Source organism: Hypanus sabinus, chromosome 2 (assembly GCF_030144855.1).
Source record: "Hypanus sabinus isolate sHypSab1 chromosome 2, sHypSab1.hap1, whole genome shotgun sequence".
NCBI lineage: Eukaryota > Metazoa > Chordata > Chondrichthyes > Myliobatiformes > Dasyatidae > Hypanus > Hypanus sabinus.
In genome coordinates this window covers 162,446,280-162,471,285 of record NC_082707.1, presented here as the reverse complement: position 1 = coordinate 162,471,285, position 25,006 = coordinate 162,446,280, and the positions used below count along the sequence as shown (strand labels likewise).

The following is a 25,006-nucleotide window of genomic DNA, read 5'->3' as shown; positions in this document are numbered from 1 at the left end:
AATGTAAATGAGCACTAAATATCTTTGTGTGTCTATGTGTGTATCCTTGGGGTGCTACACGAAAATCTCTGTTGACCATTTATATTTATTTAATTAGATCTGTACCTTGATTATGGCTCTGTGGCTTATGGATCAGCTTCATCTTCAAAATTAAAATGTTTGGATGTGATACAAGGACAGGCTTTAAGACTGTGTTGTGGTGCAGTAAGGTTGTCTCCTGTTTCAGCTTTACTGGTTGAAATAGGATAATTACCCTTACAATTGCAGAGGTCGAAGTTGATGTTAACATACTAGAATAATCTGAGGGGTCACCCTGTTTCAAGAGTGTTGGGAGACTGTTGGGAACATCACAAGAAGAGTGCTTTTAGTTTTGGGTGGCTGGGCTCTTATCACGTTAGGAATATGGGTTTGCTGGATTATGCAGTATGTCCCAATGTATATTTTTCAGTAACCCCACTGTGGTTTTTACCAATAGCTTTAGTTCATTTTAGGTTGCAAATTTAATGAAGTCCAAAGATCTTGAGAGTCTGTTGGTTCATCAATATGTTAAGGGAAATTATTGTAATATGTTAACCATTTTTATTGATGTATCAAAAGATAATTTAACTGGGAATGTTGGTATGGCTGTTTCTGTGCCTGAATTACAGGTAACAATAAAGAAACATCCATTTTATCAGTATTTACAGTGAAATTGGTTGCCATCATTTTGGGCTTACAGTGGGTGGAGGAAACTTGTTCTTGCAAAGTTGTATTTTGTTCAGATTCTTTTTCGGATTTGACTAGTCTTAAAACAGGTCATTCTAGCAGTAGGTCAGATTTACGGCTGGAAGCTTTTCAAAAATTATTTCATATTCAAAGGATTGGTTTACATGTCTTCCTCTTATGGGTCTCTGCACATAAAGGTGTTGAGGGGAATGAGTGGGTTGATTGTTTGGCCAAAAAAAAAGCTGTTAAAAGGTCATCTGTGGATATAGACCTTCCCCTTAGCAAATCAGAAGCTAAGGGGTCAGTGGGCCTTAGAATTAGAGGATTATGGCAAAACATGTGAGATGTGGGATAATGGAGACACCTTTACAGAATACATAAAACTGCTGGATTGATGGGAGGAGGGGTAAAACAAGAAGGGAAGGAATTATATTGACTTGACTTAGAATTGGGCACACTATGCCTTTAATCTTGTTGGAAAGCACCCGGGGTGTATCGGTTTTGTCATCATTATGAAACAGTTGAACACATTCTTTCACAATGTAAAGCATGCAAGTTGTAATAAAGCAAATGCAGGCTGCACTACTATCTCCAGGGATTGATAGCTTTCATTTAAAAACCTTACTAATTTATATAAATGACTTTAATTCACAATATTATCTTTCATTATTTACAATTTATAGGGCTTTTGGGGTAAGTTAGTTTTCATTTGATAAAGAACTCTAAACCACACTCCAGTCCAGTTGGTGGCAGTAATGCACCTTTAAGTTGGACTGCCAACCGCCATTAAAAGTCAGAGGAAGAGGATTAGTTTAATTTAATGTTGCTAAAACTGCTATAACAGAACAGACTAGTTTCAGCCGCCTCAAGTCATAAAGCTGTCTTACAAGATTCAGCAGTTCAAGAAAAATACTAAAAATATAGCTTTTTCAACGATTTACTGTAGCCACATTCTATCATTCTTTTTATGACAACACCGATATATTTACATGCCAAAGAGTATTCACCTTCATTAATCCAAGGGCATTTTGAGAAATATTTGCAAACTTCATTTCCAAAGTTTCCTGTACAAAGAAAAAAATCAATTTACAAGAACAATCTGTGGAAACATGCAAAAAGTAAAAGGTAATTAATTATAATTAATTGGTTAAGTAAAGCTAAGTAAATACTTAATCATCCAATCCATTAATGTTCAATTGTGGAATTTACTACAGCATATAAAAAGGAAATTAATTGAATGAATAGTTCGTCGCAATTTTGAAAAAATTGTAGAATGTACTTTGTAAATGACAATTTTATTGTGGTACAAATTCTGACAATATAATCATGTGAAACCATAGAAGTTCCTTTTTGGCACCTTTTACCTTATACAGTACAGGTTTTGTCATCATAGGATCATAAATATAATGGAATAGGCTGATATTTTTTCCTTTACCTCCATAAGTCATTGGTGATTGTGTTTGCCAATGTTGTTTGTGATTAACATAGAGAGGAATTTAAAGAACAGACTTAGATGAAGGAAGATGGACATCTCTGGGAGGAGCTGTATAATTAATGCCAAAGCAGGCCTCTACTCATTAATTAAGTCTAACAAAAGTGTTCTAATAAGCTTTCCAATGCGCTGTAGAATGTTGCCAAAGTGACCACAAATTAACACTGTGAGCTATTTTAAGTATTCATTCTTGATGCTCTTGGCAAGGCCAGAATTCCAAATAATTGCCTCAGCTTTGTGTCTCAATTTAGGCAATTTCAAAGAGCAGTTTAGAGCCAAACATATGGCAGCTCTGTAATCAGATCCACACCTGACTGTGTAAAGGTAGCTGACTTCTTTCCCTGAAGTACAAAAGTGAACCAGGTAGGTGTTTAATGACATTCCAGTAATTTCATACTTATCATTATAGATGAGATCTTAAATTCCAGAATGAATTACTGTAGTTTAGAATCACTGCACATACCTGGCAGGAATTGACTCTGCAATATGTGTAATTTGCAGCAACAAATTTTCCCCATATCTTTTGGTCAGACCTGAAAATGGGCCTTCAAATCCAGAACTGTGGGTACCCATGCTTTGGATATTTACCTAGTACTGCCTCAGTAAATCGGGAAGGAGATGATGTAAATTACAGGACACACTCTGGCATATACCAAAAACCTTGTAACCCCACCCCATTTTCACTCTCTGTGCTGAATAGCATGACAAATGCATGTAAAGACAATGAAAATGCAAATTAGGCCATTTGGCCCATCGAGTCTGCTCTGCCATTTCATCATGGCTGAACCAATTTTCCTCTCAGCCCAAATCTCCTGTCTCTACCCCGTATCACTTTATGCCCTGACCAATCAAGAATTTGTCAACCTCTGCCTTAAATATACATAACAACTTGGTCTCCACAGCTGCCTGTGGCAAAGAATTCCACAAATTCACCACTCTCTGGCTAGAGAAATTCCTCCTCATCTCCATTTTAAAAGGACATACCTCTATTCTGAGGCTGTGTCCTCGTCTTAAACTCTCCCACCAGAGGAAACATCCTCTCTCCATCCATTCTATCAAGGCCTTTCACTATTTGAAAGTTTTCTATGAGGTCACTTCACATTCTTCTGAGTCATCAAACGCTCTTCATATGACAAGCCATTCAATCCTGGAATCATTTTCATGAACCTCCTCTGAACCCTCTCTAGTTTCAGCACACCTTTCTCAGTTAAGAGGCCCAAACCTGCTCACAATACTTCAAGTGAGGCATCACCAGTGCTTTATAAAGTCTCAGCATTATATCCTGGCTTCTATATTCTAGTCCTCTTGAAATGAATGCTAACATTGCATTTGGCTTCCTCACCACAGACTAAACCTGCAAATTAACCTTCAGGAAGTCCTGAACAAAGACTTTCAAGTCCCTTTGAGCATCAATTTTTTGTCAACTGTCTAATTTCTTTGACCAAAGTGCATGACCATTACTTCCTGACACAATATTCCATCTGCCATTTCTTTGCCCATTCTGCTAATCTATTCAAATCCTTCTGTAGCCTCTCTATTTCCTCAAAACTACCTGCCCTTCCATCTACCTTCATATCATCTGCAAACTTTTCAACAAAGCCATCAATTCCATCATCCAAATCATTGGCATATAATACAAATGTGTTTGTCCCAACAAAGACCCCTGTAGAACCCCACTAGTCACCAGCAGCCAACTAGAAAAAGGTTCCCTTTATTCTGACACTTTGCCAATCAGCCACTGCTTAATCCATGCTAGAACCTTTCCTGTAAAACCATAAGCTTGTAGTTTGTTAAGCAGCCGAATGTTTGGTACCTTGTCAAACGCCATCTGAAAATCGAAGTTCACAACATCAACCAATTCTCCTTTGTCTATCCTGCTTGTTATTTCTTCAAAGAATTCCAATAGATTTGTCAGTCAAAATATTCCCTTGTGGAAACCATGCTAACTATGGCCTATTTTATCATGTGCCTCCAAGTACCCTGAGGATTCAGCCTTAATAATTCACTCCAACATCTTCCCAACCACTGAAGTCAGACTAACTAGCCTATAGTTTCCTTTCTTTTGCCTCTCTCCCTTCTTGAAGAGTGGTGTGACATTTACAATGTTCCAATCTTTCTGAATCATTCCAGAATCTAGTGATTCTTGAAAGATAACTTACTACTGCCTCCACAATCTTTTCACCCACCTCTTCCAGAACCTTGGGGTGTACACCTTGGTCCAGGTGACATATCAACCTTCAGACCTTTCAGTTTCCCAAGAACCTTCTTCCTAGTAGTGGCAACTTCACTGACCCCTGACTCTCTGGAACTTCCACCATACTGCCAGTGTCTTCCACAGTGAATACTGATGCAAAGTACTTATTCAGTTCATCCACTATTTCCTTGTTTATTCCACCCCCCATTACTACCTCTCCAGCATCATTTCTGATATCCACTCTTGCCTCACTTTTATATTTTATTTATCTAAAGTAACATTTGGTATCCCCTTTAATATTATTGGCTAGCTTACTTTTGTATTCCTTCTTTGCCTTCTTGGTGACTTTTTTTGTTGCCTTTGGTTGGTTTTTAAGGGCTTCCAGATCCTCTAACTTCCCATTAATTTTTGCTCTATTATCTGCCCTCTCTTTGGATTTTATGTTGGCTTTGACTTCTCCTATTAGCCATGTTCATGTCATCTTTCATTTAGAAAACTCCTTTTTTCAGATGTACATATCCTGTGCCTTCTGAATTGCTTCCAGAAATTCCAGCCATTGCTGCTGTGCTGTCATCCCTGCCAGTGTTCTTTTCCAATCAACCCCTCTCTCATGCCTCTGTAATTCCCTTTACTCCACTGCAATACTGATACATCTGACTTTTGCTTCTCCTCAAGCTTCAGGGTGAATTTATGATATTATGATCACTCGGCTTGTTTAAGAGTTCTTTTACCTTAAGCTTTCTAATCAATTGTGGTTCTTTGTGTAACACCCAATCCAGAATAACTTATCCTCTAGTGGGCTCAACCACGAGCTGCTCTAAAAAACCATCTTGTAGGCACTCTAGAAATTCCCCCTCCTGTAATCCAGCACCATCCAGGACATCTTCAGGGAGTGGTGTCTCAGTAAGGCAGCGTCCATTATTAAGGACCTCCAGCACCCAGGGCATGCCCTTTTCTCACTGTTACCAGCATGTAGGAGGTACAGAAGCCTGAAGGCACACACTCAGCGATTCAGGAACAGCTTCTTCCCCTCTGTCATCAGAATTCTAAATGGACATTGAACCCATGGACACTACCTCACTTTTTTTTTGCTTTCCAGTATTTCTGTTTTTTTGCATGTTTTTAAAATCTATTCAATACATGTATACTGCAAATTATTTATTTATTATTTTTATTTCATTTTTTATTTCTTATTTTCTATATTATGTATTGCATTGAACTGCTGCTGCTAAGTTAACAAATTTCACGTCACATGCCGGTGATAATAAACCTGATTACCACTTAAATGATTCCTGAGATGAGGCAGGCAGAAAATACCTTAATTAATGAGGGCTTGAGTTCTATGGTAATGAATCAACAACTCAGACTCCATCAATCAAACTGTGTCAAACCAATTCCTATTAAATGTTACATTTCCCCAGTGTACTTTATCAAATTTATACAATGCTATACCAAATTATCTGGCACTGGTATGCTCACTCCATTGAAGAACTGGTTTGAACTAAAGACTTGTTGATGCCGTGGAATCAAATCACCTGTGGTAAAGAAAATGCAGAAGTAATTATTAAATCTATATTAAGTATATTCAACACCATATTTCAGTGCACATTTAAAGTCACATGGAACAGTGCAAATAATCACAGTAGTCAATGCTTAACTGTAAGGTGAAACTGGTTAAGAAATCCAATTTCCAGTCATGTGTTGATATAATAATTGAACTCTAGATGCACTCAGTCTATGTATTCTTAATAATTAGAATTAGGGTAAAATGCAACTAATATGACTTGCGTTCAATCCAAGCATACAATTCAAGAATGTAGTACAATTACACCTTGAGCCTTAAACTGGCAGGTACATACACTAACGACAGGATAATATATTTATGCTTCTGTGATAACCTACAATTTGAGAAGAAGGGAAAATCGGATGTGTCAGTATTACAGTTGAACAAAGGGAACTATGGAGCTATGAGGGAGGAGCTGGCCAAAGTTCAATGAAACAATACCCTAGCAGGGAAGACAGTGGAACAACAATGGCAGGTATTTCTGGGAATAATGCAGAAGGTGTAGGATCGGGTCATTCCAAAGAGGAAGAAAGATCCTAAGGGGAGTAAAGGGCGGCCGTGGTTGACAAGGAAAGTAAAGGGCAGTATAAAAATAAAAGAGAAAAAGTATAACATAGCAAAGATGAGCAGGAAACCGGAGGACTGGGAAGCTTTTAAAGAGCATCAGAAGATAACAAAAAAGGCAATACGCCAAGAAAAAATGAGGTACGAAGGTAAACTAGCTAAGAATATAAAGGAGGATAGTAAAAGCTTCTTTAGGTATGTGAATAGCAAAAAAAAAGTTAAGACCAAAATTGGACCATTGAAGACAGAAACAGGTGAATTTATTATGGGGAATAAGGAAATGGCAGATGAGTTGAACAAGTACTTTGGATCTGTCTTCACTAGGGAAGACACAAACAATCTCCCAGATGTAACAGTGGTCAAAGGAACTAGGGTAAAGAATGGACTGAAGGAAATTTATATTAGGCAAGAAACGGTGTTGGATAGACTGTTGAGTCTGAAGGCTGTTAAGTCCCCAGGACCTGATGGTCTGCATCCCAGGGTACTTAAAGAGGTGGCTCTAGAAATCGTGGACACATTGGTAATCATTTTCCAATGTTCTATAGATTCAGGAACAGTTCCTGCTGACTGGAGGGTGGCTAATGTTGTCCCACTTTTCAAGAAAGGAGAGAGAGAGAAAACAGGTAATTATAGACCGGTTAGCCTGACGTCAGTGGTGGGAAAGATGCTGAAGTCAATTATAAAAGATGAAATTACGACACATTTGGATAGCAGTAGAAGGATCAGTCTGAGTCAGCATGGATTTATGAAGGGAAAATCATGCTTGACTAATCTTCTGGAGTTTTTTGAGGATGTAACTATGAAAATGGACAAGGGAGAGCCAGTGGATGTAGTGTACCTGGACTTCCAGAAAGCTTTTGATAAAGTCCCACATAGGAGATTTTTGGGCAAAATTAGGGCACATGGTATTGGGGGCAGAGTACTGACATGGATTGAAAATTGGCTGGCTGACAGGAAACAAAGAGTAGCGATTAACGGGTCCCTTTCGAAATGGCAGGCTGTGACCAGTGGGGTACCGCAAGGTTTGGTGCTGGGACCACAGCTGTTTACAATATACGTTAATGATTTAGATGAAGGGATTAAAAGTAACATTAGCAAATTTGCCAATGACACAAAGCTGGGTGGCAGTTTGAAATGTCAGGAGGATGTTATGAGAACGCAGGGTGACTTGGACAGGTTGGGTGAGTGGGCAAATGTATGGCAGATGCAGTTTAATGCGGATAAATGTAAGGTTATCCACTTTGGTGGCAAGAACAGGAAGGCAGATTACTATCTAAATGGAGTCAAGTTAGGAAAAGGGGAAGTACAACGAGATCTAGGTGTTCTTGGACATCAGTCAATGAAAGCAAGCATGCAGGTACAGCAGGCAGTGAAGAAAGCTAATGGCATGCTGGCCGTTATAACAAGAAGAATTGAGTACAGGAGTAAAGAGGTCCTTCTGCAGCTGTACAGGGCCCTGGTGAGACCCCACCTGGAGTATTGTGTGCAGTTTTGGTCTCCAAATTTGAGGAAGGACGTTTTTGCTATTGAGGGAGTGCAGCGTAGGTTCACAAGGTTAATTTTGTCATATGCGGGACTGTCATATGTTGAAAGATTGGAGCGACTGGGCTTGTATACACTGGAATTTAGAAGGATGAGAGGGGATCTGATTGAGACATATAAAATTATTAAGGGACTGGACACGCTGGAGGCAGGAAGCATGTTCCCGCTAATGGGTGAGTCTGGAACTAGAGGCCACAGTTTAAGAATAAGGGGTAGGCCATTTAGAATTGAGATGTGAAAAAACCGAGATTGGTGGATATGTGGAATGCTCTGCCCCAGAAGGCAGTGGAGGCCAAGTCTCTAGATGCATTCAAGAGAGAGTTAGATAGAGCTCTTATAGATAGCGGGGTCAAGAGATATGGGGAGAGGGCAGGAATGGGGTACTGATTGTGTATGATCAGCCATGATCACAGTGAATGGTGGTGCTGCCTAGAAGGGCCAAATGGCCTACTCCTGCACCTATTGTCTATTGTCTATAACAGATTGAAGTTCTGTGGCATACCATGACAGATCAACTAATCAATTATCTATGATTAAAGAATGAAAATTGAACAGGTGACATGGAACTTTGGAAAGTACCATATTCTAACTTTCATATCCTTTTGTAAATTCTTATACAAATAATTACAAAGAAAAATAATTAATTATGCACCCTGCAGCAGATAGTGAGATCAGCTGAGAAGATCATCGGGGTCTCTCTTCCCGCATTACAGACATTCACACTACATGCTGCATCCGCAAAGCAAACAGCATTATGACAGACCCCACGCACCCCTCATACAAACCCTTCTTTGTCCTGCCATCTGGGAAAAGGCACCAAAGCATTCGGGCTCTCACGACTAGACTATGTAACAGTTTCTTCCCCCAAGCCATCAGATTCCTCAATACCCAGAGCCTGGACTGACACCAACTTACTGCCCTCTACTGTGCCTATTGTCTTGCTTATTATTTATTGTAATGTCTGCACTGTTTTGTGCACTTTATGCAGTCCTGGGTAGGTCTGTAGTTTAGTGTAGTTTTTTTCTGTGTTTTTATGTAGTTCAGTGTAGTTTTTATACTGTTTCATGTAGCACCATGGCCCTGAAAAACGTCTCATTTTTACTGTGTACTGTACCAGCAGTTATGGTTGAAATGACAATAAAAAGTGACTTGACTTTTACTGTAAATTTAAACAACTGAAGTTGGTCAGGAATACATTTATATTATAGAAAGGGGAGGTATAACATAACATATGAACACTATACAGACATAGGAAATAGAAGCAAGAGTTGCCTTTCAGCACCTTGTGTCTGTAACAGTCAATTAGATCGTACTTCTGTACAATTTGTGTTAGCTTTGTATCCCTTGGTTCCCTCAATCTCTAATGCTCCCTATGCATTGAACCTGAGCTCCAGTCTTTTTCGGTCAGGAATTCCAAACAATCACTGTGGTCTGTGTTTAGGTATTTATTTGATTCTCAGCCCTGAATTGCCTACCCCTTAACTTTCTACTTTAATCCCTTGTTCCTGACACCATAGATGAGAGGAACATTTTTTACCCTGCAAAGCTCCTTGAGAATTTTATAGGATTCAATTAAATTGCCTCTAATTCATCTCTAAATTCAAGAACACATTGATCAAGTCTACTTAATGGCTCCTCAAATTATAAACCGTCTGTCTGCGGAATCAGTCTGGGGAACTTTCACCTCATTGTTTCTCCTGTGACTTAGTCTTCTGGGAGTTGAAGTTGGAATTTGGTTAATTGGTTTTCTGTTCTTTGTGTGTAAATTTCAAGCCAGCTTTTGCAATATTCTTCTTAAATTTCTAGCAGAATATGGAGATCTATTGTGAAGTATATTCTAGTAATTAAAACCATCTTGGTTGATCTTTGGTTACTGCCAGCAGACAAACAGTCCTGTATGTTACATATAATTTTAACGTAATTGCTTTTCACTTTCTTTGCTCTGACCAGAATGATATTCAGATGAAAACTTGCCATTTGCTTTGTGGTGACATTTCAAATTGTTTGTTTTCTAATGAGTGAGGAATAATGCCTCAGAGCTAAGGCACGGCAATTTATTGTAATTAAATGTGAATGGAAAAATCTCATTCATTCTGTCTTTTACACTATAAACACAAATTCTGCAGATGCTGGAATTCCAGAACAACATGCACAAAATGCTGGAGGCCAGGTAGCATCTATGGAAAAAGAATAAACATTCGACGTTTCGGGCCAAGACCCTTCATTACGATTGGAAAGGAAGGGAGAAGAAGCCAGAATAAGAAGGTAGGGGAGGGCGGAGGGGGAGAAGTTCAGGCTAGAAAGTGATCAGTGAAGCTAGGTGGGTGATGAAGGAAGAAGTATGAAGTTAGAGAAATCAATGAATTTGAGGTGCAGCTCCTCCTTCCTGAGAGCAGCTTCACCGTGGCAGGGACTGACATGTTGGAATGGGAATGGGGATAGAAATTAAAATGGTGGACCACCAGGAAATCATACTTTTTGCAGATGGAGTGAATGTGTTTGACAAAGCAGACTCCTAATCTACATTGGGTCTCACTAATGTTGCAAAGCAATTCCCAAACATTCCCTCCAGTTGAGGCAAAACTCCACTTCCAAATTTGTTGGGATCATTTACTGTACCTGGTGCTCCCGATGTGCATTGGTGAGATCCAGTGCAGATTGGGTTCACTTTGTCAAGCATCATCTGCAAAAAGCAGAATTTCCTGGAGGCCAAACATTATGATTCCAACCCTAATTTCCATTCTGACATGTCAGTCCATGGCTTCCTCTATCGCCATGATGAGGCTGCTCTCAGATTGGAGGAGCAACACATATTCCATCTGATGGAACAAACATAGATTTCTCCAACTTCTGGTAATATTTTCTCTTCCCTCTTCTATTCCCCATTCCAGCTCATCTCTTACCCCTTCTCTTTTCCTCACCTGCCTATCACCTCTCCCTGGTTTTCCTCCTCCTTCCCTTTCTCCCATGGTCCACTCTCTCCTATCAGATTCCTTCTTTTCCAGTCCTTTACCTTTTCCACCTATCACCTCCAGGCTTCTTACTGCACCCCCCACCCCCATTCCCACCTAGCTGGCTTCACCAATCACCTTCTAACTAGTAACTCTTTCCCTCCCCTGACTTTTTTATCCTGGCTTTCCAGTCCAGATGAAAGGCCTCAGCCTGAAACGTTGACTGTTTATTCATTTCAATGGGTACTGCCTGACTTGCTAAGTTCCTCCTGCATTTTGTGTGTGTTGCTCTTACTTCTCAACTCCTATTTTCCACTACTTGCCCACACATTTTACAATTTAAAAGCTAGTTAATTTTAAAGCCCATTGAAATTTAAATTTAAAGAAAATCTTAAGATAATTGATTTTTAAATTATTGAAATTACATTCTAGATTTTAAATACAAAGTCTATTGAAATGTGATATTCATTGAGATTTAAAGATTATTGAAATTTTAAATTAAAGCTTACAGTTACTGCTGGATTGATGGTGTTATCCACAGATTGTTACATTGTGGTTACACTAGGGAAGAATTTCTTCAGCCAGTGGTGGTGGATCTGTGGAATTTATTGCCACAGACAATTGTGGAGGACAAATCATTTCAGTATATTTAAAGCAGAGGCTGATTGATTCTTGATTAGTAAGGGCATCAAAGGTTACAAGGAGAAGGCTGGATAATGTGGTTGAGAGGGATAATAAATCAGCCATGATTGAATAATGGAGCAGAATCGAATGGCTGAGTGGCCTAATTCTGTTGGTATGTCTTATTATTTATTTCACTGAGATGATTGTCAGGTACAAAATTAATGTAGGCCGATTAACCCTCATAGGACAAGAGTGCAGATTGTACTTATGGACACTGCATTCTGCAAAAATATTTTGCATTGTGGCTGGCTTCTGTGCCATACTCCTTTGAAACTGTGAGTAGTGCTTTATAATTTCCAAGATGGCGGCGCGACGCGGCTTGCAGCGGCCACTCCAGAGCTGATTATCTGTTATTTGTGAAGTGGGGTGCAGTGCGCAATCATAATCGATTGAAAACGGACGTGGGAGCACAGAGGAACATCAGGAAATCTCCAGGAAGACCTTCTTCGTTGCTGCTGCTGCTGAGGTCCAGGACTCTGCTGGGAAGAACAGGCCCCCAGTCCTCGGGGTCACGTTGCTGATGGCCGTTGGTGGGGCCATCTTAATACGCTCCACAGAGGATGGTGCTCGGAGAAGCTGTGCCGGAGGGGATGGTCGGAGGCTCGGAGGTTTGACAGATTCGGAGTCTGCTGTAGTCAGGTCGCTTTCAGTGTGTGCTGCGTCTGCGAGGCTGAGTCGGGCGGCACCATGTAAGTCCATAGCGGGGGTATTCCCTTCTGCCGCCAGCGTGGGATGGCGAGTCTGTTGGGACCCTGGGGACTTGTGGAAACTGTGTGGTGATTTCTTTTGAACTTATAGTCCTTTAACATCTTTGGACTATTTTTACTGTGCCCATGGTCTGTTTTTTTTTATCAATTATGCTATTGTTTGCACTGTTGTAACTATGTGGTTTTGTGCAGATCTTGTAGCTTTAGTTTTTGGTCTTATTTGTCTGGTGGATTTGGAGCTCCTTTCTGGGGAATGCGCTAAGATGGTAGCGCGATATTAATACACAGCAGCAAGCCTCTGGATTGGGGATTGCCAAATGTTATGTGGATTTTCTGGTGTAGTCTGTTTTGTCATATGTTTTTGTGATATCATTCTGGAGGAATGTTGTCTCATTTTTTAACTGCATTGCATTTGTGGTTTCTAAATGACAATAAACTGAATCTAAATCTGAATATCGTCTGCAGAGGCTAGAAGGCAATGTGTAGCAGAACGTACAGCCTCTGCCCATTATGACTTGGTGAGTTAAGAAGACAACATACACTGCTGTCGTAGACTTCTCAACACATGTTTGACAAAGTTGGAATAAGTCCATGCAAGAATAAGTTTACCATGAACGTAAACTGCACCTGAAGTGTAAAAAGAGCTGCATGAGGCTCAGGAGTTGCAGGTTAGCCATATGTGTAATAGCTTGTGGACAAAATAACAAATCAAAATAAAGACTGCTGCATTTCTTTTCCTGGAAAAGTAGTTAGCAGAAGGAGTTACTTTAACCCAACGAAATCTTCAAAAGAATTATTTCACAGGTTTATTCATACTGTGAGAAAAAGGCTTTGATAATTTTACTGATATGGTAATTCAAATCTACTCTGAATGAACATAGTGTGACTCTTAGATTTTTTTGAATACTGTACTCACCTAGTGTTTTTCTTATCAGATAGAGCTGATCAACATCTGACTTCCCTGGCCACAAGGGGGCTCCACATAATAATTCTGCAAAAAGACAGCCTATTGCCCAAATATCCACTGGAGGACCATACTGAGTGTCTCCAACTAACAGTTCAGGAGCACGGTACCACCGGGTAGCAACATAATCAGTATAGTAATCTCCTGGACCAGCTACAAAATAAACAAAGATTAAATATTTCAAATGTTTTGTAAAAACACTTAACAAAAGACTACAAAATCCTCAATGGCCTTTAACAGGATGTTATAGGTTATTTTTAAGAACAACCTAGTGGCCTAGAATCATCAATATCTCCCCAAAATGCATTATAATGATTTTTTAAACTTTTGGAGTGCAGTTAACTTAGCAAAATAAGTAAACACAGTTACAATTTTTGAAGAGTTAATTTGCAGAAATGGCATTGAAAAGAGCCACTTGTTAAACTCACACCTGACTATCAGTAAAAAAAAACAGATTTACTTTTAAAGACTAACTCCAAGGTCAGTTTTCCAATCACACCTCAGCCTAGATTACAGAATTAAATTTTTGAATGTACTTTAAACCTTAATCTGTTGCCTTAGAGACAAAGACTTATCAATTATCATGACAGTTTTCCAAATTCTAAAGAGCCTGAAGAGTACACTACTCTTCTGAAGTATGATTCATTTTGTTAAAAAACACTGTTTAGCATTTTTTAAAATACTCAATACAAAATTTACAAAGGGTCTTTGTGTGATACTAATTATTACCACTATATAACTAAATAGTGTAGCTTTGAAAGTAGACAATCAGTGAGTTTCTTCAAATAAGTTTTTATTTTCTTTTTCTTTCCTCCATTTAAACTTATCAAATACTAAATCCAACATGTAAGATATTAGATTTATTTTCCTCTGACAGTAAACTTCTCACCAACTCTTTTGAAAATAGTTATACAGTATTCTGACTAGTGAATTTGGTATATTATTGCCAATACAGACAACAGTCTAACACCTACATGTAAATAAAAATTAATTTTAAAAAATAATCTAGACATCTGAGAGATTGAAATTATTGTTAATTTACATCAACAATTACAGCTGGTTATTTCACAAGGATAAAATTAAAGCATTTCATAAGAGCAACAGTGCGTCTGGATCACTTTAGTTAATCTCAAAGACCAGAGAGATATTTTCTCTTTAATAATATTACACATTCACATATTTCAGCAAAGTGACCATTCTATCTTGGGCATCATCATGGAATAGCAAACTATTATTAATCTACTGCTAAGGTTATATTCATCTAGGCAAATGTTTTGCAGATGTTTAAAAAGCAATGGGTAACAAGAGTCAAATCCTTACCATCTCGTTGACAGTGACATTTCCCTCCCTCCCCTCAACACTCTATGATTATGCTTTTATTTGTCCAAGCCCTAAGTTGTGGCATTCCCATCCAAAACTTCTCCATAATAATTTGACCAAACATTTGACCAAATTGTTCCTCAAGTGATTTGACATTAAGTTTCATATGATAATATTCCTGGAGTCCCTAGGATATTTTTAATGCTTCAAGAACACTAGAAAAACAAAGCTATTGTTGTCACTGTAATCAGCTTGCAACTAGTGGTGAAATATACCAAATAAATTGTTATCCTCAATTTTACACACAAAGTACAATTAGTTACCAAGTTTCATGTTTTTTTTCACATAAACCTAATTTTCATTACAAGTACAGTATAAATTGGCATTTGGCCTAGCAATAAATATTTTTTTCTTTAAAGAAAACTTTTACTTACTCAATATCCTGGCAAAACCAAAATCACAAAGCTTAATGATGTGATCTTTTGTAATTAAGATATTTTCTGGCTTAACATCCCTATGTATGCACTGTAAAAATAAATAAATAACCAAATAAAGAATCCATGTAAATGCATTAATATCAATAATCCATCAAGATATTAAACTGTAATTCCTTGATACCATTCTATGACTTTAATTGGTGTTCTTATGGCAATACCATTATTGTGACCAATCGTTAATTATACCCTGATAACATTGTTAAAATCCAAATGACGATAAAGGATTTCACCAAATGAAAAATTTAAGTTAAAATAACAGAATACAACACTGATAGGTTTTGTTAATAAGTTTTTATTATTATTGCTTTAATAACTTTTCCTAAAAGACTATATTATCTTATTTTATGGTACATTATTACATTTTGAGTGATAGTTATCTCTTTTAATAAAAGACGTTAAATTCTTTAGTAAGATATAGCCGGATATATAAACATATGAATTATTTTTATATATCCAAACTTTGCACCACCATAAACGATTAGAATTTATGCAACTCCAAAAATGTTGCAAAATGACCAAACACGCTTCACTGGAACATTGTTATTTATAAGTTAAATGCCACAAAAGACCTTGGGAGGATTGTTAAAAAAAATGACAATTTATAATCCAGGTCACCATTTCTAGAGGTGATGGACAAGCAAGAATTGGTACGCCTGTAGTTTGAGCTGAGATTTCAATGGCCCCAGCTCTACTGAGAGTAAAACTATTAGGGGGATCCAGGAGCTGCAAGTTTGCAAGTCACAAAGGGATGAATGGAGATTTCAGCAGAGGTTAAGTTGGGTGGAAGATAGAAATGACAGTCTTAGGGAAAAACAGGTGTAATTTTCTGCTCATCCTATTCTGGATATCAGGCAGTCTGGTAAATTGGAAACACGGGATCATGAAAGGCAGTTATCAGGATAGATATGGATTCGATAACAGTAAAATTCTGCATGCTTGGGACTTTAGTTGCTACATTATTCTCATTAATACTCCCACCCGATTTTAACTCATTTTTTAAAGCTATTACTTGGAATAATACGTCTCCCAGCAAAACTGCTAAATTTCAAGGCAGCTTGGGAAATGTGGGAAACAAGACCCCAGTGACCCTGTGTCAAACCTTCGGGATTTCAGAGTTGTCGAACAGCGGGTTGTTTTAATTTTACTTTGGTAGTTTGTGGATGTTCCAGGAACATTGATGAAAGGAATGAGGGTGGGAGAAAGAACAGGTATTTGGAACACCAGAGAAACGATCATTGTAGTCATGAAACAGCACTTAGAATAGAACACCTGGGTAATGTGGCTTTTATTGTTGTACATTGATTCCAAGTGCTATCAGTTTAATCAAAATAAAATCAACATATTTTAACTTATTTTAATAAATATTTTGATTTGGTCTAATTGAATACAGTAGGATCTTTTCAAACATTTATTCAATTGAAGAACTTTAATCTATTTAAAAGCTTTAGACAATGATAAAGTGAATAAGTACCGCAAAAGTATCTCAGAACACCACTACATGAGGGAAAATAGAAGATTTAACAATAACAACAGGGAGTGTGAGGACTCACATTATGCTTATGGCAAAAGTTGACAGCCTGAAGTGTTTGACAAGTGATTCTCTTCACCAAGTGATCAGGTACCCTAAGAAAGTAAATAATGTATTGATTAAATACTTTCCTTTAAATAGATGATTTGAAATTTAAAGGGAATATTCCATGTAAATAAGTGTTAGATTAAAGGGACAGTGATAACATAATTTTTAAAGAATTTTTCACTTGAACTGTTCAATAAATACAACAAAATCATTGATCAGGGAGAGATGAACAATAGAAAGTGTACAGTGTTTTTCTTTGATCTCTGTTATACAGAGATTCCTTTAATACACCTATTATAAAATTGACCAAAATTCCTAACAGCATTCTATGAGAAATGACGAGGCCCTATAAGCACTTTTCAAACAGGCTGCAAACCAAAAGGAAGTGCTCAAGAAATGTTCACACAGTCTTCATCTAAAAACCCTATGGCATAGTGTCAACAAAGTTTACAAGTCTACACATATGTAATGAGATGGGTTCCAGCAAATCTAGTTTCGTCCCTAACAGTCTTTGAAAGTGGTAAACATCAGAACTGCCACAAGAATAAACCCTTCCATCAACTTTTCTGAATGATGATAAAATCTTTCTCATTTTTTTACTACTCTAATTGTAGAGAATCAAACAGTGATGTTTCTATATCCATCAGTTCATAGCACCACAACAAGCAGCAGTTCAAATTGTCAAGGGGATGATTTTGTATTGTAAAATAAGAAAGATTCAGGCAAATATTGACAATTGTAGAGAGGTTGATGATCTCATCTGCAAGGGAACACAAGCCTTCCAATGATCATTGGTTAAAATCAACTAGATTAAGTAATATGTAAAATAATAATGCAGCTTACAAGAGAACTTGCACTCAGTAGAGATGAAAATCCAAGGTGGAGATGGGGTCCTTTGAATTAGGAGGAAACATTGTGAGCTTAAGTTACAGTTACGTGTTAAAGTTCCCTTAAGGTCATTTAAGTAGAGAGGTCATCATAATGAGAGATACTTGCAGTATTTTACATCCTATAATCTTTAGTTACTTCTTGTACTGGCCAATGTTCAGTTATTTGTAGTGCTTGTATTCATATTTTATTTGCAACATTTGTTCAGGCTTAATAAAATTTTGGGTTGTATTGCTTTGCAAATTTTAAGCAATTTTGCTCATCATGATTAGGTTTAGGCTGAGGATAAAGAATTGTTTGGTTATAGGGTTGTTCACCAAAAATGAAGGTTAGGTTGCAAATGTTATGTCATCAGTTGAGGTGACTTCATTCGTGCACAATTGAGTGTTGTTTCTGCTGAGTATTCACGTTTATATTGGTACAACTCATTGTTTTCATTGGTTGGCAGTCGTGCTGGATGCTAGTCTCTGTTACATCCCAGCCAGATGGATAGCTGAGTGATGTCCGCTGGCTTGTATCCCTGGTCATCAGTGGTCCTGAACGTTGCTTCCTCAGTAAGGCTGCTCCAACCACATGGAATAATGGTAGCATATAAACCCAGCACAACCATCAGAACACTCGTTTTGAGACCCAAAGATCCAACAGCCCACATGGAGAGAATAAATGTAATATACTAATTCCAATGTGGAGACCGCTCCAAACTCTATGTAGGACAGATGGGGAGAAAACTATCCATGAGACTACATGAACATCAGCTAGATGAAAGAAGACAAAATCCTCTGTCGCTCATCTCAGTAATGAGGGCCAAGAAGGTCACAAGTTTGTCTGGGGAATTACAAAAATCCTGGCTGAGAAATCAAGAGAATTCTGAGAAGCTTGGTCCTCAGTAGAAGTCTCTAGTAACAAGCATATTGAACTGGATGGAATTTATGAACCTACACAACTGTGGGAGTGGAGCCAAAAGGTGAGTTGCGAACACGTGAGGAACCAACACTCACAATAACTGATAACTAGGGATATGGGCCAATGGAGACTAGTAGGTCAACATGGCAGCCAACCAATCAGAACAACTAGTTGGACCAATATAAACGCAAGCACTCGGCAGAAATAACAATTGCGCACAGACAATGTCACAGTGACTGGTGATGAAATGCTTATGACCTAACCTCCAGGCTTGATGAACAACCCTACAAACCACCTACCAATTTTTTCTTTCATTTCAAATAGGCAATTATATACAGTGAGATGTTCACAAGTCATATCTCCAAACCAGTTATGCTATGTGCAATCTGAAAGCCAATTGGTCAATATTTTCCAAGCCAGCAGCACAGATCAGAGATTTAATTGCTTGGACTTCTCTTGGACTTGGAATTCTAATCCCATACATCATTTGTGTCATTATATATTTAGTAAATACAGTCTATGATCTTGACACGAATGAGACCTCTAAGTTTAAAAAAAATTGTTAAGCTTCGGTAGCATAGTAGTCAGCATAATGCTTTGTAGTGCCAGCAATCAGCAATGTTTGTAAGGAGTTTGTACATTCTCCCCAAGACCTTGTGGGTTTCTTTACCTGCTCTAGTTTCCTTTGACATTCCGAAGACGTACGGATTAGGGTTTGTAAGTTGTGCGCATGCTATGCTGCTGCTAGAAATATGGTGACACTTGCGAGTTGACCCCAGCGCACCCTCAGACTGTTGCTCTATGACACAAATGACACACTTCACTGCGAGTTTTGATGTGTTGAGGTACATCTGACAAACAAAATTCATCTGATCTTTCGATCTTTGTCTAATACTTATTTGAAAAAGGATCTAGTACTTCCCCAGCATATATGATGAATAAACTTGTTCGGGCTTCCAACCGGGTACAGGTATCAATTATAACCAATGTTTCGATGACACACTCTGCTAACTTCAATTGAAGATGGCAGTTTGTCATAGAAACATTGGTTATAATTGATATCTGTACCCGGCTGGAAGCCTGAGAAGAGTTTATTTGTGATACTTATTTGTTCAGAGAGACCAGCATGTGACAAAATACATTTGATGTTTAATAACTATAGTGTAATCATATCCCATATTCATCAGGTAGATATTGATGCAGCAGAAACCCAAACAGCGGGGGAAACCTGTACTACTACAGGTACTATAGAACTGTGTATTAGTTTCTAATAGTTATCGATGGAGGAATTCAATCAGTGTGCACTACCACGTTCTTTTGACCGACTGTAAATGAACAAAATCAGTGCAGATCCAGGGTAGTTTTTTGGCTAGTGTCAAATCTTTTTGTGGCATCCTGGCAAGGGTCTAAAATCTTTTAAAATCAAACTGAAAAACAGAATTATAAAAACCACTGCTTTTTGAATTGTCATCTATTGGCCCCAAAGGATAACATAACACAAACATGAGCAACTGACATTTAAAATCTGTTCACTCTAAGTATGGTATACAGTCTAACAGCTACACAAGTGCATGCAACTGACGCGAGTTAGAAACTGCTTGGCAACACTCTCCTGAGCCAATTAAGTGGCATAGTGTCCCAAACAAATGCAGGGAATCCTGGCTATTTTCTCGATTCATTTTTGTTCTTTAAGAGTTGTCCCAAATAAGCAGCTACCATGATTATCCTGTGGCCCAATTAACTGGAATCCACTGGTCACCTGCATCCAACTTTCAATTTAATCATGACTATCTAGTGACTACAGTTATTGCTGAGAATAAACAGATTTCAAAATCAGGACATTAAACATGGAAAGACCTGGCCTCCAAACTCAAAATACCACATTCTGTTTCTACTGACAAAAAAAAGATCTATTGTCTACATTACTTTCAATATTACTTACCCTTTTGGGTATCGGTCCAATTCATCTAACACAGTGTGGTCACAGTACTCAAAAACTAAATGAAGTCTTCGTTTCTTTCTGAACACTTCAATCAAGTTGACAAGGTTGCCATGTTTCAGTTGCTAAAAAAAAAACAATTTTTAAGAGTTATCCCCGATTCACTTCCTTTTAATAATTTTATCCTTCAAAAATATTAAAATTATTTTTATGATATGATTTAATTATAAGTCACTTGGTAGTTATGGTCAACAGTCAAAGTTCAAAGTAAATTTATTTTCAAAGAATGTATATATACCACAGAAGCACAAAGAATCCCAGTAGAACAGAATCAATGAAAAAGCATGCATAAAGACTGACAACCAATGTGCAAAAGTAGAGAAACTCTGCAAATATAAAAAATAAAACACAATAAATAATTGATAGTTTTCTGTCAATATGCATCAAATTGCAGATACAGTACACATGGAACTTGGAAGGGATCTGCATAAAAACCTCAACAGAGTGGACAGGGTACTTAGAATGTAATAACAATAATAAAATTATCATAAGTGCCTTTATCCTTTTGGGTTTCAATTACTTAATGTACTTAGTGCACCAATTTAAACACACTTACCCATTCCAACAATACTGCTTAAAAGAGCACATCACTGCTCCAGGCTACACCACAGGTGTGGCCCAGGCATAGACAAAAGAGCTGAATTCCAGAAAGGGAAGGGAGAATGGCAGCCTAGGCATGAAGGAGTTTGGGTGGAATTGAAGTCTTTGAGAAACAAGGCAAATATTCTATACTGGTTAGAAAATTCTCACTAAAATGAAGATTGTTGTAGCTGTTGGAGACAGTCCCTCATCCCAAGTGCATTGCTGCAGTTGTCCCTCAGATCAGTGTCCACAGCCTAATCAGTTTTAACTACTTTCTCTTTCTTTTGCTAACTGCTCTGAAAATCCATGTATTACTAAGAAAAATGAAGCAGTCCCTTCCTGGATACAGGAAAGACGAGGCTAATCTGCATTCTACATGTCGAAGATAGAGCATTGTTATTTGAATAAACTGGAGCAACTGTTATTCTGAAAGATCCATTTTTACTCAAATTGTTGGCTGACTAATCAGTCCCAATAACACTCTATTAAGCTTGGAGCCAATTCAGTTTCTACTTAAGACAGTTTCCGTCTTGAGACAGGAACTTCTTAAATTTATGAATAGGAAACCTGATCAGTGAACACTGTAAAATGCCAAAGCAACTGACTGAAACATTGTGATTTGAATCAATTATTTGTTTGTTTTTTTATCATATTGGTTTAGTTTTTCGTAGGGGAAAGTAATCTGTCCTGCACAAAGAATCCACGTACTTCCTGTACCCCTTTGGAAACATCGGTTCTTTTATTTCTCATGACCTTTTCTGTTTTTCCGCTTGCTGAATCTCAACTGCTAGTGAACAAGCTAAAGTATTAGTTATTTGATATATACAACTTGTACTGAAAATGTGATACTGCTTATTCAATGGACTATTATTTTTCCAAACTTTTAGTCCTTTCACCAAATGAGAAATTGAAAGGAGTGATGTTTTGCAAAAACGAAAGGCATCATATTACTTACAATGAAAAGTTACAAAGGAAAGTCCTGTGGTAGGCAGAATAGTCACTTGAATGAATATTGTAATGCACATCAAAGAACACTGTAGTGTATATAAGAATATTGCACGTAGATTGCTCCACCCAAAATAAAATAAAACTTTCTCTTCCCTTTACTTTGCTAATTTAAAGGTCCCCAAATATATAGCCCAAGAGTTACAAAAGAAATCTTTCTGGCAACCGGATATGTGAAAGAAGTGGCAAATATGTAGGGCAAGGGTGCAGTGGATTGTTGGGCAGGGAGGAGTGGGAATGATCAGTAGAGATGGTAATGATGTTGTGCATAAAAAGTAAACCACGCTGGCACTGATGTGAGGTCATCCGATAAATTGGGAAAGATCATGCAACAAAGCAAAGTTCTACTTCATTTACATATTGCTTACTTTGTATGTTACGGATTTTTAGGAAAATAATATATATTTAAACAAAGCAAATCCTTCTAGATCAAGACAGAGCACCAAGTCCATCTCAACAAGTACAGCAATACCTAGAATATGCACACCAACTTCTTAGTCTATCTCAATTTGTTAATTTCTTCACTCCTGGAGAATAGGCCTCTCAATTGTGAATCACTTTGTAGAAATCTGTTTTCACTTTGACACAAAGGAGTCTTTTTCTGTTGATCAGTGTCAAAAAAGGCCAAATTCAATCCACTGTGATTCAAAATTGTAAAACAATAAAACCTGAAAACTTCCAAGGGGGGTGAATACTTTTTATATAACATTGTAGGCATCATTGAGACGTGGCTGAAAGAAAATTATTGTTGGCAGCTTAGCACGTAAGGATTCACTTTGTATCAAAAGGACAGGCAGGTAGGCAGAGGTGTGGGATGGGTTTGTTGGTAAAAAATGAAATCAAATCCTTAGAAAAAGATGACATAGGATTGTAAGATGTAGAGTCCTTGTGGGTAGTGTTAAGAAACTACAGGGGTAATAAGACCTTAATGAGAGTTATATACTGACCTCCAAACAGTAGCCAGAATGTAGGCTGCAAATTGCAACAGAAAACAGAAAAGGCACATAATTAAGGCAATGTTACAATAGTCACGGGGAAGTTCAATATGCAGGTAGATAGGGAAAATCATGTTGGCATTGGATCCCAAGGGAAGTAGTTTGTAGGATGCCTACAACATGGTATTTTAGAGCAGCTTGTGGTTGAGCCCACTGGAGGAAAGGCAATTCTGGATTGGATGTTGTGTAATGAACCAGATTCGACTTCATACATTAAAACAAAATGGGAGAAGGAAGGAGGGATAATTATATCTGAGGAGGTGGGAGATGGAAAAGAATGCTAGCAGGAATAATGGTAGAGCTGCATGGGCTGGAGTTCTCAGGAGTACTTCAGTAGAATCAGAATCAGGTTTAGTATCATTGACAAACATTGTGAAATTTGTTGTTTTGTGGCAGCAGTACAGTGCAAAACATAAAAAAAGTCCTATAAGTTACAATAAATAAATAGTTCGAAAGAGGAATAGTGAGGTATTGTTCATCCCAAAGCAAAAGCACTCTAAAAGGAGGATGAGACAACCATGGATGACAAGGTAAGACAAAGATAGCATGAAATCAAAATAAAGGGCATACAAATGCAAAAACTAGTGGGAAGCTAGAGGATTAGAAACTTTTAAAAACTAACAGAAGGGAACTGGAAGAGCAATAAGTGGAGAAAAGATGAAATTTGAAGATAAGCTAGTCAATATTATAAGAGAGAATATTAAGTTTTTTTCAGATACATAAAGAGTAAAAGAGTGGTTAGAGTGCATATTCGACAGCTAGAAAATGACTTTGGGAGACAAATGGAAAAACCTAGTAAGCATTTTGCATCAGTCTCACTGTTGCAAATCAGCTGAGTTTCTAGGAGCAATTCAGAAGGCACAGGATAGATACATCCCAAAAATGAAGAAGTATTCTAAAGAGAGATGAGGCAACCATGGGTGACAAGGGAAGTCAGAGACAGGATAAAAGCAAAAGAGGGCATATAATAGAGCAAAAATTAGTGGAAAGTTAGAGGATTGGGAAGCTTTGAAAAACCATCAGAAGGCAACTAAAAAAACCATAAGGAGAGAAAAGATAAAATATGAAGGTAAGCTAGTCAGATATATAAAGAGAAAACGGGAGGTGAGAGTGTATTTGGACTGCCAGAAAATGACACTGGAGAGGTAGCAATGGGAGGACAAAGATATGGCAGATGAACATAAGTACTTTGTGCCATTCTTTGCTGTGGAAGATGCCAGCAGTATGCCAGAAATTTGAGAGTGCTGGGACAGGGGTGAGTGTAATTGCTATTAACAAGGAGAAGATGTTTAGAAAGCTTAAAGGTCTGAAGGTAGATAAGTCACTGGATAGACTACTCTCCAGTGTTCTAATGGAGGTAGCTGAAGAGATTGTGGAGGCATTTGTAATGATCTTTAAAGAATCACTAGATTATCCAATGATTCTGAAGTACTGAAAGATTGCAAATATCACTACACTCTTTAATAACGGAGGGAGGCTGAAGAAGAAGTAAATTATCAACCAGTTAGCCTGTCTTCAGTGGATGGGAGGATGTTGGAATCCATTATTAAGGATGATGGTTTGGGGTACTTGTGAGCACATGATAAAGTATGCCAAAGTCAGCATGGCTTTCTAAAAGGGAAGTCTTTCCTGACAGATCGGTTGGAATTCTTTGAGACAGAGCAGACAAAAGAGAGTTGATGTATGTTGTTTATTTGGATTTTCAGAAGGCCTCCGACAAGGTGCTGCACATGAAATTGCTTAACCAGATAAGAGCCCATGATATTACAAGAAAGATACTAGCATGGATAGAAGATTGATTGCCAGGATGGAAAGAGTTAGAATGAATAGGGCCTATTCTGGTTGGCTGCCAATAACAAGTGGTGTTCTGCAGG

At 37.9% G+C, this 25,006-nt stretch overlaps 1 protein-coding gene across 2 annotated transcripts in view; it reads right to left on the bottom strand.

Moving 5' to 3' along the window:
- The window catches only part of cdkl1 (cyclin dependent kinase like 1 (CDC2 related kinase)), a 54,255-nt gene that overhangs the window by 9,715 nt on the left and 19,534 nt on the right, over positions 1 to 25,006 (bottom strand). Inside the window, exons 2-7 of one of the 2 annotated variants that reach the window (XM_059958148.1) lie at positions 20,494 to 20,615; positions 16,735 to 16,807; positions 15,122 to 15,212; positions 13,320 to 13,520; positions 5,871 to 5,926; positions 1,713 to 1,769 (exon numbers count right to left, since the gene is read on the bottom strand). In XM_059958148.1, coding sequence (XP_059814131.1) covers positions 1,713 to 1,769; positions 5,871 to 5,926; positions 13,320 to 13,520; positions 15,122 to 15,212; positions 16,735 to 16,807; positions 20,494 to 20,615 — 600 coding nt within the window. Of the gene's footprint in view, positions 1 to 1,712; positions 1,770 to 5,843; positions 5,927 to 13,319; positions 13,521 to 15,121; positions 15,213 to 16,734; positions 16,808 to 20,493; positions 20,616 to 25,006 lie in introns of both variants that reach the window. The other variant, XM_059958142.1, reaches the window with a different exon arrangement.